The sequence below is a fragment of the Channa argus genome, chromosome 1, assembly GCF_033026475.1.
Source record: "Channa argus isolate prfri chromosome 1, Channa argus male v1.0, whole genome shotgun sequence".
In the NCBI taxonomy this organism is placed as follows: domain Eukaryota; kingdom Metazoa; phylum Chordata; class Actinopteri; order Anabantiformes; family Channidae; genus Channa; species Channa argus.
The window spans coordinates 2,051,006-2,065,191 of record NC_090197.1 but is presented as its reverse complement, the minus strand read 5'-3'; the positions used below and the strand labels follow the sequence as shown (position 1 = coordinate 2,065,191).

At 43.7% G+C, this 14,186-nt stretch overlaps 1 protein-coding gene across 4 annotated transcripts in view; it reads left to right on the top strand.

The window, feature by feature from the left end:
• LOC137128091 (glutamate receptor ionotropic, kainate 5-like) overlaps positions 1-14,186 on the top strand; it is a 161,444-nt gene that overhangs the window by 132,641 nt on the left and 14,617 nt on the right. For all 4 annotated transcript variants that reach the window (XM_067505916.1, XM_067505824.1, XM_067506079.1 and 1 more), the window contains exons 14-16: positions 1,309-1,422; positions 10,707-10,816; positions 11,497-11,670. In XM_067505916.1, coding sequence (XP_067362017.1) covers positions 1,309-1,422; positions 10,707-10,816; positions 11,497-11,670 — 398 coding nt within the window. The remainder of the gene's footprint in view (positions 1-1,308; positions 1,423-10,706; positions 10,817-11,496; positions 11,671-14,186) is intronic.

Below are 14,186 nucleotides of genomic sequence, written 5' to 3'. Positions count from 1 at the left end.
TGCTTTTTTTTTCTTTACAGTCTCATATTGACGTCACAGCTACACCTTTCCATCAGTATGGGATGGTCCAGGAGAGCCACTTTCCAAACATATGAAACTACGTTAGGGTCTGGAAAAAAACTCCAGGGGAACATTATGTGTTACCAACGTGGGTTATCGTCAGCCTAAGGTTACATCACAAAATAAAAACAAAAGGCTACAAACAGTGACAACATCACACACGCGCTTCCTACTATCATAACCATTGTAATACTCCCATCACGCCATAGAGTCGAACCCCCGTCTCCTGTGGAAAAGTCCTGTGTCTTGTTGGACCATCCAGTCCACCTCCGTACAAAATGTTGTCTCTTTACATTCTACGTCTTTGCTTTGGGGATTCCATTGTTCTAAAGTACCTAAATCGTGTAACGCAAAGCGAATGGACCACATGTCGCTTTTTGATGCCGTGAGAACGGGTTGTTTTTTTCCCTACCCCCTATATGTCCAATGCACTTCTGTCCTATGTCCTAGTGAGAGTTAACAAAGTCACATTCCAACACATTCTTTGAAAACCACTTCTATGTGGTCCTTGTCTGCACCAGGTGCACGGTATTAATGAAAGTGTATCCCAGGCTGAAAAAGAACGAGTTGGAGCTCCGTGATTTAGCCACTGAGCCCCGCCAGGAACAAAAGCTTTCATCTGGCAGCTTTAGTGCCATGTTGTCCCCCGGGAGCTACACAGTAACAATTCACTGCAAACTTATAATTCATTCAGTAGCAACCACACCCTCAACAACGACTCCTGTACAATAAAAATCAATATTTCATTAAAAGCCACAGAATCTCTGCAAGGAAAGTTTAAACATCGGGAACAAAGGTGTTGCATTTAATCGTGGCTCCTGTGGCAGAGAAGTCTGGAGTTCAGGAGTTTAATAAGAAATGGCTGTTTAATTGGAGTCACCTGGTCACTTGCAGCTGCCAAAATATCAGTCACAACAGACAGTAAATGTCATGTGTGCTAATGCAGCAGCAGTGAGACCATTAACCTTGAAAACACAACAGAAAGTAATTATTTTTTCACTTGTTCCAGAGGTGGTCCAGGTCAGAGTGGAGAGACGGCGCTGGAATATTAAATCAAAGAGTTTATTCATCAGTAACACAACAAAGCAAACGTTGGTGACAATTTATATCTGTTATCTTTTGATCAACTTATTGGGAATAGTTGCTTCCTCCCTGCTAGTAGAGAAGAAGAAGGATGATGACACATTCAGTGAATATGGATTTATTCATCTATACTTTTGTCTTTGTCTGTCTCTCTCTCGTCTGTAGAAAGCAGACCTGGCGGTGGCCGGCTTCACCATCACCTCAGAGAGAGAGAAGGTGATCGATTTCTCCAAACCCTTCATGACTCTGGGGATCAGCATGCTGTACCGAGTTCACCTGGTAAATTCACTCCTCCATTTGACTTGTTTATTCTTCTCCCATGCTGTTATGTGCTGTCTCCTGTAAATCAGTCTCACCTCTCAGGTTATGTTTACTCTCAGTTGAAGAGTGCACAGCCTCTGTCGCAAATTGTTTGAAAGCATCATGCATCATAGGATGTGTACAGTATGATGCTTTTGGAGCTTGAACTTTATTACGTTTGACATGTCTCACATTCTGACGCATCGATGCATATTTATGATTTATTTTACAGTCCTTCGATTTTATGGAAATGTAATCTTGTCAATGCATTTGTTTGATTCCTACTCAGCAAGCACAGCCCCAAAAACATGTCATAAATTTATAGTTTAATGTTAATAATGGAGGGGAGCATGGTGGTGAAGTGGTTAGCACTGCTGCCTCACAGCTTGAAAGTCCATCGTTTGATTCCCCGGCCAGGTGCAGCCTTTCTGTCTGTTCCCCCCATGTTGTGTGGGTTCCCTCCAGGTCCTCCGGTTTCCTTCCGCAGTCCGAAAACATGCATGTGAGGTTAACTGGTCTCTCTAAATTGCCCGGAGGTGTAAATGTGAGTGTGAATGGTTGTCTGTCTATCTATGTCACCCTGGACCCTGCCTCTCGCCCCAGACAGCTGGGATAAGTTCCAGCCCCCAGACCCTAAACAGGATAAGAGGTTACAGATGGATGGATGTAAAAAAATGTGTTGCTCAGTTCCTTAAATAGTCTCTAGATATTAGTGTTGTGATCAAGTGTCTGACTTGCTCTCGCCCTGCCTTGGTCTTGGTCTCAATATATACTAAGGTCTTGGTCTTGGTAAGGTGGTATTGACTACAACTGTACTAGCACAATTGCTGAGGACTACTTGCCTCAGTGGTTTAGAACCAGAACTAATCCAGGTGCTGATGTATAAATGTAATGAATTCTGTCCTGCTGAAGAAACTTTGACAAATTGAATATCACAACATGTTGCACCTGTTGACACTTCCTGTTGTCTCCTGCTCTGTCTGGCTGATGATTTTCTGAATTCAGAGAGAAAAATCCTCCAGCCGCCTCCTCAGCTGCTGGAGGCTACAACAGACCCCGACCACTCGGGTCACTCAGTCAAACTGTGAGTTTAGGATCAAGCTATGGCAGATATTCCCCCGACCACAGAGATCACGTAGACGGGAGTTCAGCTGGAAGAAGAGATAAAAGTCGAGCTCAGGACACAGATAGAGGAGACAGGAGCCGGTGCTTAAAAATTTTAGGGTGACTCCCTGACTGGAATCTAAAGTGTCCAGTCTGACAGAAGGGGGAAGTTCAGGTGAAAAACCAAGGCCAGCAAATCCTTTACTCTGAAAGACGTCTTCTGTGAATACTGAGTCGGAAATAACCATCAGTCAACTATGATTCCTGGGCTACACGCGCAACACGTTACAATAAGTCTGAACATGCTCAACAACTAAAGCTGATGGAAAGATATGAAGAATAAATACCTGAGAACATGATGCAACACACAACAATAACCTTGCAAGACACCGCTGTCGCTCTGAATCTCCTCTTCCATCTGGGCCTAAAATCAACTCCAATTGGAGGCTGCAGATTCAGGAACATCCTCCATGTGTCCTGCTGCTTTCAGACAGCTGCAGGGATTTAATGAACTGAAGGAGATGCTTACTGTGACATTTACAGTTTCTGCTTTAATCACATGGAACACTTTCCAGTCCAATTTGAGTACATCTCAAGGTTTAACCCTCCTGCTGTTTGTTCCCACCGTGAGGCAAAAGCATCACCTGCTGTGTTTCTTTGCTTCAGGAGGATTAAAATTGTTGATAGGTTGAAGGATCAGTCCAAAAGTCTTCACTCAGGTGTTCATACAAAGAAAGAAACAGATTTCCTTGCCGTAAACATCCCTCATTTTTATAGTAGACACAAATCCATCCGTTGTAAAGCTCTTTGCAGTATAAGCAAAGGGAGATCAGTTCATCAGCGTTCTATGCAAAGATTGAACCGTTTGTTTGCTCTGGTCTGACTCAGTAGAACTAAGATGTCAACAGATACATCTGTCAACTCATTCAGCCAGAGTTTGATTCAACCACACTAAACTAAGCAGGTGCTAAATGGCCTAAAGCTAAAATGAGCCTCGGGTAGTTTTGGTTGATCCGAGCAGGTTCGTTTGTCCTGGACTAAATCCCTGGACCAGTTTTTAAACTTGATTAGATTTCCTTTCCCTCAAACCAAAATGCTTCATGAGTAGTCACCTGAGAATTGTCCTGTCCACTTCTGGGTTAAATGGGTCTGAGGTGGGAAACAGAAGTAAACACAGGAAGTAGATCCTGCTCTATACTGGTGAATAATTCAATGAGCTGAAACCAGCTATGAAGCATAGAACGACTGCACAGGTAGTGTTTGCTCCTTTTGGTCTCACATTCTGACCACAATCCAAGCTCTCCAGTTAGTTCGGGACCAGACCAAGACCAAATCATGTAAAAGGCCTCGACACAGTTGTTTGATCCACATCCAGAGTTTGACTGAACCAGATCAAATGAGATAGATTTGAAAACACCTTAAGTCCCAGGTTTCCCAGTTCCACAGTATTTTCCCAGTTGTAGTAAAGAAACAAAAAGAGTTATGAAATAAAAAGTCATTCAAACCTGTGGAAATATCCACTTAGGCCGATGTGAGGTATTATGTTGTGGTACATATCAACTATAACCCTTCTAAGCCCTTAAAGGTGCTGACAGGCTTGAGCAGCCTGGATCTGAGTGTTTGCCAGCAACAATAAATGTTAGTAGAACATTTATTTATTTCTGGTTTCCATTAAAACATAATGAAGCGTCTCCTGTGAGGGCGGACTGATGATGTGCTGCGGCCTCTCCGCCTGTAGAAAGCATACATCTGCAGCTCATCAGTATTCACCTCCACCATCTGTCCTCCATGTTGATCCACTCGGCCATTAGAGCCTCAGTGTATCGACGCGCTGATCACTCAGCTGTTTAATGTCTGAACAGACGAAGCTGCGCTCACACAGCATCGTCTTCCCCACTTCATTTTCCTAAGTGTTTATTTAAAGATTACGTTGAACGCGAGCACGTTTTCCCCCACAGTAACGGCCAGCGGCCGCCATTTATGCTCTCACGCCGCTTAGCTGATGAGGACTCGGAGATCAATCGGCTCGATCGGGAGCAAAAAGGCGGCTGGAGGATTTGAACCGAGACGCCGTAAATCCACTCCACTAAACACCAAGTGCTGCACTGGTGGCCATTATGCACAGTAGATAGAGTGAGTAACAGGTCATACGGATGATGACAAACACACACACACACACAGGCTGGATTCACCTGCTATAGAGGCCCAAGGGCAAAAAATGAGCTCTGGGCCCCCGCTGACCCCATTTTCCCTCCCTCGTGCAATGTGTGCAGTTCTTCTTTGCTGAATCACTATCTGGCCCCAGGTTTGTCGTGCAGTGCTTTGATTAAAGTGTAATATACAACCACCAACCTTCAATGAAGCTGGATTTTAATGCAGCAATAAAGTCTTTATCATGTCAGTATATCGTGCTTTAAACATATGCAATTAATTTAGCAAAAACCAGCCGACAGAGCACGTCGTCAGTTGACAATTGAATGTGCCACAGTTCAGCTGTGAATTTAATTGTCTGTCAGTTCATATAATCCCAGACTGACTCCATGATGCAGAGATCGAGGCTCAGTGAGGCTGCGCCGCAAAAGTAACACTGACATTTAGTTTTCATTTCTAAAATGCCAAATTTGAGCAGACTAAGACTAACAGGTTTACAGCGATCGCATGCATTAGATGATTTGAAAAACATTATGGCCTCTTCTTATATTAAGAAGTTTAGTTGCTTTCAGACTTTATACAAACTGAAAATTTATCGGTCCTTTTTTGTTTGTTTGTGTTTTTTCAATCAAGTTTGAACATTTTCAACTTGTGTGGACTCTATCTAATCCAGTGCCCTGGACGTTCATCAGGTGGGGCTGCAGAAGTCAAACTCAGCCTGTCCTCATTCTCCAGGCTAAAAAAAACGCTCTGCTTTGTCCAGTCTCTTTGCGTTACAAGCTGATGCTTAAGGTACCTGTTTGTGTTGGTAATCGATGAACAGAGATTTCAGTGAAGTACAATAGAAACACTGACGCTTCGATTTGTGACGCCTAAAGCAATGTTGTGTATAAGGAGACAAAGTCTCATAGTGAGGTGGACAGTACAACAAACACAGGACTTTTCCACAGGAGACCAGGGTTCGACTTTTGTGCGAGACGTTGTTCATTTTAATGATGATCATTCCACAATGTTGCGCACGTGGTTACTAAAGTAAGGAAGCATGTGTGTGACGTTGTGTTTGTAGGTTTTCTCTAACACTAACACACTTTTTGTGTTATAGAAACAGCAACATGTACCTGTGTTTTATATCTCTAACAGGCCAAAGGACGTAAAAAGCAGCACAATTTCACGCCTTAGATGCTGATATGATGCTGTGGGATGAGAATGTGTTGTCAGATCTCAACCAGGTCTGTCCTTCAGTTGGACACAGTTTACAGTCTAAGGCTTAATTGCAGAGGACACATTTCTGTGTCACCTGTAAATGTACACAGAATGATGACAGTGAATCTTGTCTTCTTTTTACTTTCCGCTTTAGGCTGCATTCAGATTAGATCATGCTAATGGCATAAAACCACTTTAGTGCCATTTAAAGATGGAACATCAGGGACAAATTCCCCCAGATTCCCAGAATAATCATTTCCTACTCTGTCCTTTTTTACCATCTGGACCATTCCAGTTTGATGGCTTCCTGGCAGCTCACATATTTCACCATTTCCTGTTAGTATGACCTCATAATCCTACACTGATCTCGTCCATAACAGCAATTACAGCAGAGCTCCGCAGCATTGGTATGTTCTTACTGTGGACTCTTAGTTTGGGAATGTGTAGAACAACACATTAGGTCTTACAACTACTCTGTGGCTCCCAGAGCAACTAAATACACAATCCAATCATGTCTGCAAGTAAAAAGAGCTTTATGCACGTTATAAAAGCCACACACATGCCACAAGTTTGCAAGCACATTTAAAGATGGTAATCTGTTTAATTGCTCAAGCTGTTGACTTGTGCACGCACATTAGTGAAGTGCCATCATGTTTATCAGTGTTCTCCCCCCCCCAGTGCTGAGCAGTGTAAATTTATGTCTGCTGCTGTTCCCAGTTCATTAGTGCTCAATATATTATCGCACTGCTATTGACTGCATCTGAAGCACAACAATTTATGACAGCATGTACGCGGAGCAGTGACATCATCAGCGCAGAGACACCAGCTGTGTTTGAGAGGGAGACGACGACAGCTCCTGACAGAATTGTTGATTTAAGCATCAACTGCACATTTTTACAAAATGAAGTAGGGAAACTACAAAAATTACTATTTTCGTGTTATTACTGTGATTAATAGCGTTTTCTCCTCCGATATCTTCATCATCTAACTCTTTGAATTTTGCTAAATACAAACAGCATTTTTTCATCACATCAACGGCAAAAAACATCACGTGACAGTTTGATGCTGTTTTAAAAGTGTGGTGCTCTTTGTCCCATTTAGTAACAAAGTTCCACACTGTCTACCATCATTTATTAGTGTGTGACATTGTGTAGCAACATGTGGCCTCATGTTGACATTAAGTGACACCATGTGTGGTTATATCACCGCTGACTATTTCCATCTTTTACTGTCTGGATTTTTACACCTTTCCCTCAACTTTTAAATCATCTGCAAAGCACTTTGAATTATACTAACCTGCACAAAAGGTGCTAAATGAAGTTTCATTGCTGGATTGATGGAGAACAGCGAGTTGTGTCATGTCACAGCGGGTGTCGCCATTTACCAGTCGAGATGTCGTGTAACAGTGTGTGACCTCACGTGACCACATGTGCGTCATGTCGACATTGGCATCAAATGACATTGTGCGGCATCATGTCAACAGCACGTTCTCATTCCAGAGGCTTCACAAATGGCCTCTTTGTCCAGACCTTCTGTGTTACATGCTGACACCTACGTACCCGTGTCAGTGATCGACACTCAGTGATCGACGCCTCGAGATGTGAAGCAAAGCTAGATATAAAGTTTGATAGGGAGGTGGATGGAGGGGTGACACAGGACTTTTCCACAGGAGACCAGGGTTCGATTCTAGTGCGAGATGTCGTCCACTTTACTGATGATCGTAACACAACGTGGCTCCTGTAGTTACTAAGGACGTACGTGTGTGACATTGTCACTGTTTGTAGTTTTTAGTTTTTCTGTTACATCACTTAACAGGCTGTGTGTGTATTTAAAGTTGCTCACAGGTAACTGTGGAATCAATATGGTTCATCAAAGGCCCCTTTAGACACATTAGGAAGCATCGTTATCTGATGCTGTGGGATGAGAATGTACTGTCAAATACAGCAACAAGGAATCTCAGGTTACCAGTGTGTGTGACATCATCGTGTGTGAGACATGATGTAAGAGCTTATGAAATTAATGAAACACTGAGGAAGTTCAGTCCACTGTCACGATCGTCCAAAGAGTGTGTTTTTAGCTCTTTGGTTCGTTTGTCTTTACGTCCAGTGCTGAGAACCTCACAGTGCAGACAACTACAGGCACAGTTGTACAGGAAGTGAGTATGAATCATGGTGTTTTCCTCTCGATGTTGTTTGTTCTGAAGGCGTCTTCTAATCCATGAATCTAGGCGTCACCTGCCGTAACTGGAACATGTTATTCACCCGGGGATAAAAAGGTGACAAACATCAGATGATTGTTTGAGCCAAAGTGGACAGAAAATAGAAACCGAATCGCAGTCTTTGACTTGGACCCTAATTGGGTCCAGTTGGGGTTTTTGCAACACGCATTGCTGCCAAATTCTTCCTCCAGGCGAAGGGAAGTGAGGAAATGGGTCGACTCGACTTCCACCATTTGCCATTAACACTGAAAAAAGTGAATAATTTTCTAGTTTCTTGTTTCTGTGCTTTTATCTGAATTGCAGGTCTACGAGTGGAGAAAATGTGGGACACTGAGGGGAGGAAAACAACTTTCCACTTCCGACGGCATAATCTCTCACAATGCACGGCTGTCAATCTGAAAGACGGGTTTGTGTTTGTAACGCCAGAGTCTGGTGGCGGTTTTCTGTGCGCTCTGACTGGCAGATGGTCATTATCACAATTCACTGCCGCCAGCTGGACACATTAGCACTTCCACTGGTGTTTCTTTTTCCACTTGAATTTAAAGTTCAAGTTGTTGGACGTGTGAAAGTCTACATTTACCCACAGCCTTCAAAGTCCTGAACAAGTTCTCGTGGACTTACACGTCATGTCTTCACAAGAATGTGCACAACGACATGATTCAGTTTGTCTCATGATGTTTTTATACATGACAAGTGATTTTAGTAAAATTTTTAGTTTTTAGTAAGATTTGATTCAACTTTACGGGAATTTCTATTGTTTTTTTAAGGTTTGTGTTCCTGCTGTAATGCAACAAACTTATGAAAATGAAATGTTACCCAAAAAATATAACACCTGCTCACTGTGGCCAACAGACTGAGGCGGGTTGAGATGTAAAGTAGAAGTGTGCGTGTTTTGTGCTTCATTGCACCGTATGAACATTTTGGGGGGTTTCTGTCCCTTTTGTCCTGTTTTTTTTTTTTGCTCTGTTGACACTGTGTATTCTCGAAGTTGTGTTATAAAACAATACTCGCTGAAAGTTAGGAACATTCCACCTTCAGGGGAAATTTATGGAAAATGTAAAAAGTTCAAGGTACAGTGACATTATATCCTGAAAGCAGGACATTAAGTAGAAGCATGCGACGGGAATTTCTTCATCTCAAACAGTTTATTGAAACAAAAACTACAACAAACAATGTCAATGTCTCAGTAACTTTTTAAATCTCATGTTTCGTCTTCGTCTCATGATGTGAAAAGCCATGAGAGGACGATTCATGGTCACACACTTGTGATGTTTGCAGTTAATCATCTGGTTAGAGAACAGAACATGTTTTGCAATAGGAACTGACTCACGGAACAGTTGGACATGTGCATTCAAAGGTTTAGTGCAGGTCAGATTAAGTTCACCTGTAAAAGTTGTCGAGCATTTTAGGTGCGTCCTGAAATATTCCTAACTTTTTGTGAGTTGTGATTGTGACTAAAGTATATCTGAAAAAAAAAGGTTGGACTTTAGGTGCCTCCTGCTGCTGGTGGCCTACTTATAAATTCACAGCCTTCCTGCTACAACGAGGCTATAAATTAGCTGGTAGCCAATTAAAAGTCTATTTTTCGCTGACCTTCAGTGATCTGATGTCACTGGTGCAGATGTGTACTTCAGTTTTAGGTGTGTCTTCACAGCAGGTGCATTGAAAAGTGGTCAGAGGTCGTAGATAATCAGCCTACTGTTAAATCTGCGATACAGGACGTTTGGAAGCTCCAACATGCTCCACACAGGCCTTTCAGTGAAATTACAAGTCAAATTTCAATCCCTCAAGTTTGAGGACAAGCCCCAGACATGCTGAAAATCTCTGAGTCTTTCACAGCAGGTGTCAAAGCATCTCTTCACAATAACATAATAATGTACAAAAACTGAACATATTGTTGGTTTAATTCGTAAAACATACTTGACAAAATTGCATTGACTCATGCTTCTCGTCATGATGCTCAACACAGCAAAATCATCATCTTTCCGTATAACTGTGGCGTGTCGATGAAGAATATCTAGTCCCTGGAGACCCAAACATGCACAATGTGTGGAACAATGGGGATAAAATTCCTGTGACTCTGTGTTGAAGATGAGATTCATCAGAGCACAAAAAGCCACACTGTCATTTCTGCCACACTGATGACTTCAACCCCACAGACCCTCAGCTCAGACGGTCGTTACAAACAAAGATGTATTTAAGCTTTGTTCAAACCCACACAAGTCCAGCAAATTGTGGCACAGCTTCACCTGCAGCCCAGGCGCCAAGTCTGCAAAGGCCAAAACAATAAGGACACATTATGTGCTGCTCTTTGTGCTGAGGAGTTTAATCTTTTCAAGGTCTATTGATCCAAGACTTCCTGCAAATATCAAATGCAATAAAGTTTGGCAAATATTTCCATATGCACACAGACTGTATTTGTGATATTTTCTCTCAAAAAGCTTTTTTTACATTTCAAGCTGCCTGCGGGAATTTTTCGCACGTGATCTGTGATTAACTTTGGCTAAATTTAATTTGAGAGAATAAGGAAAAATCTAACAAGTAACACGTGTGTGTGTGTGTGTGTGTGTGTGTGTGTGTGTCTCAGGGTCGGAAACCAGGTTACTTCTCCTTCCTGGACCCCTTCTCTCCGGCTGTGTGGCTCTTCATGTTACTGGCCTACCTCGCCGTCAGCTGCGTCCTCTTCCTCGCCGCCAGGTAACACACCAGCTCCACCTGTTCACACCTACAAATAACAGACCTGAGTGCTTCGTGTTTGCATGTAGAAAAGACAGGAATCCCTTGAATGTAGCTGTTTAGAGAGAAGTAGAAGCATTTGCCTCTGTAACAAGACTAAATAGCAGAAACCATCATCACTGAGTTACCGCTGCAGTAAGTGAAGGTCTCTCTGCCCCTTTTCTCTCCCTCTCCTGTAATTCTCTTGTCATTTTGTTGTTTACACAAGCATTAAAATGAGCCCGGGGCCTGAAAACGCCGTCATTATGTTGCTTCCTTGTTGGGTTTAAAGTGATGATGTGCAGTGAAGCTCTCGCTCTGCTTCCTGCTGCAGTGAGACAGGTGGGACCGACACGTTTAACTTAGGTCTGTGTGAAACATGCTCCATCCCCAGCAGAGGTCATCAAGAGCAAAGCACAGGTCGAAAAGCTCGGCAGCGGTGTGTGTGTGTTTATTATGGAGTGTGCTGATTAAATTCTAGCCTCGGTTCTGCAGGTAGGATGCTGTGGCCTTGTTCTTACTTCTGGTGAGAAAGTGTTACTTTTCCTTTTACGGCCAAATCCTCAAACTCCTACAGAAGCTAAATGTCTGTGCTGCACGTGTCGGTGTCTTTTTATAAAGCGCTGTCTCTTTGTCCCCCCCTCCCTCCTCCTTCCTTTCAGGCTCAGTCCCTACGAATGGTACAACCCCCACCCGTGCCTGAGGGAGCGGAGGGACGTCCTGGAGAACCAGTACACGCTGGGGAACAGCTTGTGGTTCCCAGTGGGCGGCTTCATGCAGCAAGGCTCGGAGATCATGCCCAGGGCTCTTTCCACCCGCTGTGTCAGCGGGGTCTGGTTGGTACCGGGGGGTTGGGAGGGTCTCACATCACCAAACAGCTGTATCCATGTCTCTCAGTTCACTCATTGTCCTCATGTGTCTTTTTTCCACACATAACTGCTGCCGCTGTGTGTTTTCCACTACACAGCAGCTGTGACACTGATCACAGACCGAAGCTGCTGCTGATGCTTCACTGCTCCGTCACTGCAGACAGGCTGTAATCTTACACAGTGGCACCTCAGTCTCTCCAGGCTCAGACACTTACTATTTAACACAATGTCTCCTGTCCCGTGCACCTTCAGAGCCTCGGCTGTGCTCAGCAATTAAAGTTACACACCTGCAAGATGTAATTAAGCGCATTAAGTGCGGGCGCAGTGAAGGAAGACGGAACAAAACGCAACAACAATGGAGGAAAGTTTTGAAGAAAAATAACTTTTCTTTTCAGTTTCTTCTTCCACGTGTGATGGTGGACAGACATTTTACAGTAATTAGTCAGAAAATTGCCAGTCCCTTACTGCGCAGGCGCGGTTCGAGCCGCAGCCGGTTACAGTTGCTCTGCTTTTCTTTTATTTATCCTTCTTTTTACACATTTTTAGCTGTTTGCTGTGTGACACTTACCCTCTCTGATAATGAGGCTGGAGGAGTTTTCATCTTTGTTTTTGTCATCGCGGAACCTTTCCTGCTTCGAGCTGTGACCAGCGCTCAGCAGCTGTCTGCAGCCGGAGCCGCTCATTGGTTCACAGTCAGGACCAGCTGATCGGGCTGCAGCGGACCGGAACCGTGGAACCGTGGAACCGTGGAACCGGAACCAGGCGAGCGAGGGGGAGAAGATTCAAGCCGCGTCCCCCATCTCTGATTATGGGCAACGTGAGGTCTCTGGAGAACAAGGTGGACGAGTGGACCGCACTGGTGAGGAAGGAGAATCCCACTCGAGAGTGTGTAGACTAATGTGTTTTTTATGGAGACATGTCTGCAGGACAGTACGTCCGACACACGCATGAGGAAAATACGGTCTGTGGCTCGGAAGGTTCCAGTTTCAGCACCACGGACAGCACCAAAGATGGCGAACCTCCGCACGAATGGGGTTTTGCTACCTCTGAACATTTTACTGATACTTGCTGTGTGAAACAATAATTCCTCATTTTGTTAACACAAAGCCAAATCCTGCGTTCACTTTTATTCCTGCGAGACAGAGTGAAATGGGACAGAAACTAAACTTTACACCCATGAATGCGCATCATGTGCCGCAGTGTGAGCTACCTGCTGAAAGACACCGTACGATGATGCTCAGACACTGATCGGCTGCGGCTCCTCCTGCCTCCACTAAACTCATGCTAAATTAGCTGCCATGTGAAAATTACCTCGGCTTCTCTTGTAGGTTGTTTTCTGCACTAAACCTCTCCCCTCGTGTCCCCTCGTGTCCCCTCGTGTCCCCTCGGGTCCTCTCGTGTCCTCTTGTGTCCTCCGTCCTACACAAACCAGAAACTGACCTTCACTTCTCCAAACACGGGTTCAGCTCTGTTGGACCCTGTGATGCCCTGGAATTTTTTTTAACAGTTTTTACGTTTTGTTTTAGAAAGATCGCTGGAAAGAAAACGAGACTTTCTGCTGTAAACACATTTGTTATTACTGGAAGCGTTTTGTATATGGTGGATTTTTGCATGTTTTCGTGTCTGAGTATTATTATTTTTTTTATTATTCAATGTTTCTGGAAACATCTAAGGAAAATATACTTCCTAAAATCGAGTCAATGAATTGTATATTTCTGCTGAAGGTTTATCTTTGAGGCTTTTAACTTTTACGATTTTATTTTGTCACTTCCCCATTTTCGTGTGTGCATAAGTTGAAGCCCTTCACCTCAGTCTACGCAGTGTAACCACGTCCCTTTAACAACATCCACATGTTGTCTGTCCTCCTGCTTGTTGTGGACATAAATTACACTCGGTCTCAAAAATCAGCAGTTTCTTCCCTCCTGCTCTTCCTGCACCCCCTCACTTCCCGTAGCCGCAGTCTGACAGATGGTGGAGTGATGCTGGAGGGACTGGGGGGGGGGGGGGCATCAGCATATTTTCTCCGACAGCTCTCAGCCTTGCCGGGCACTTAGCCCCATAAAAACACATGATTTCTGTGAACCCGCAGCATCCTGCAGTCTGATTGCTTCTGAAGTTGCAGCCATATTGACTCCAGAGACATTAAGAGTTGACAAAGTCGGACTCAAGAGGTTCGCAGCTGCATTTGACCAGCAGGAGTAAAGCTGTGTTCATGGAGGCCAGCAGATACTTTGATCCACCGTGAATCTGATGTCATGACATTTTTTCAAACTAATACAAAGTTTCCAATTTTACAAGCTCAAATCATGATTAGTTAAAGGGACAATTCACCAACTTATTCATATGCTAATGAAATTAAAGTTCCCTCTGCCACAAAAACTCCCTCAGATGACATCATCTGGAGGTGTTTTCAGCTTAAATCACTTTATGTGCTTGCTCATTTTCTGATGGACCTGCTTCTGCAGAAACCTTCCAAATACCAT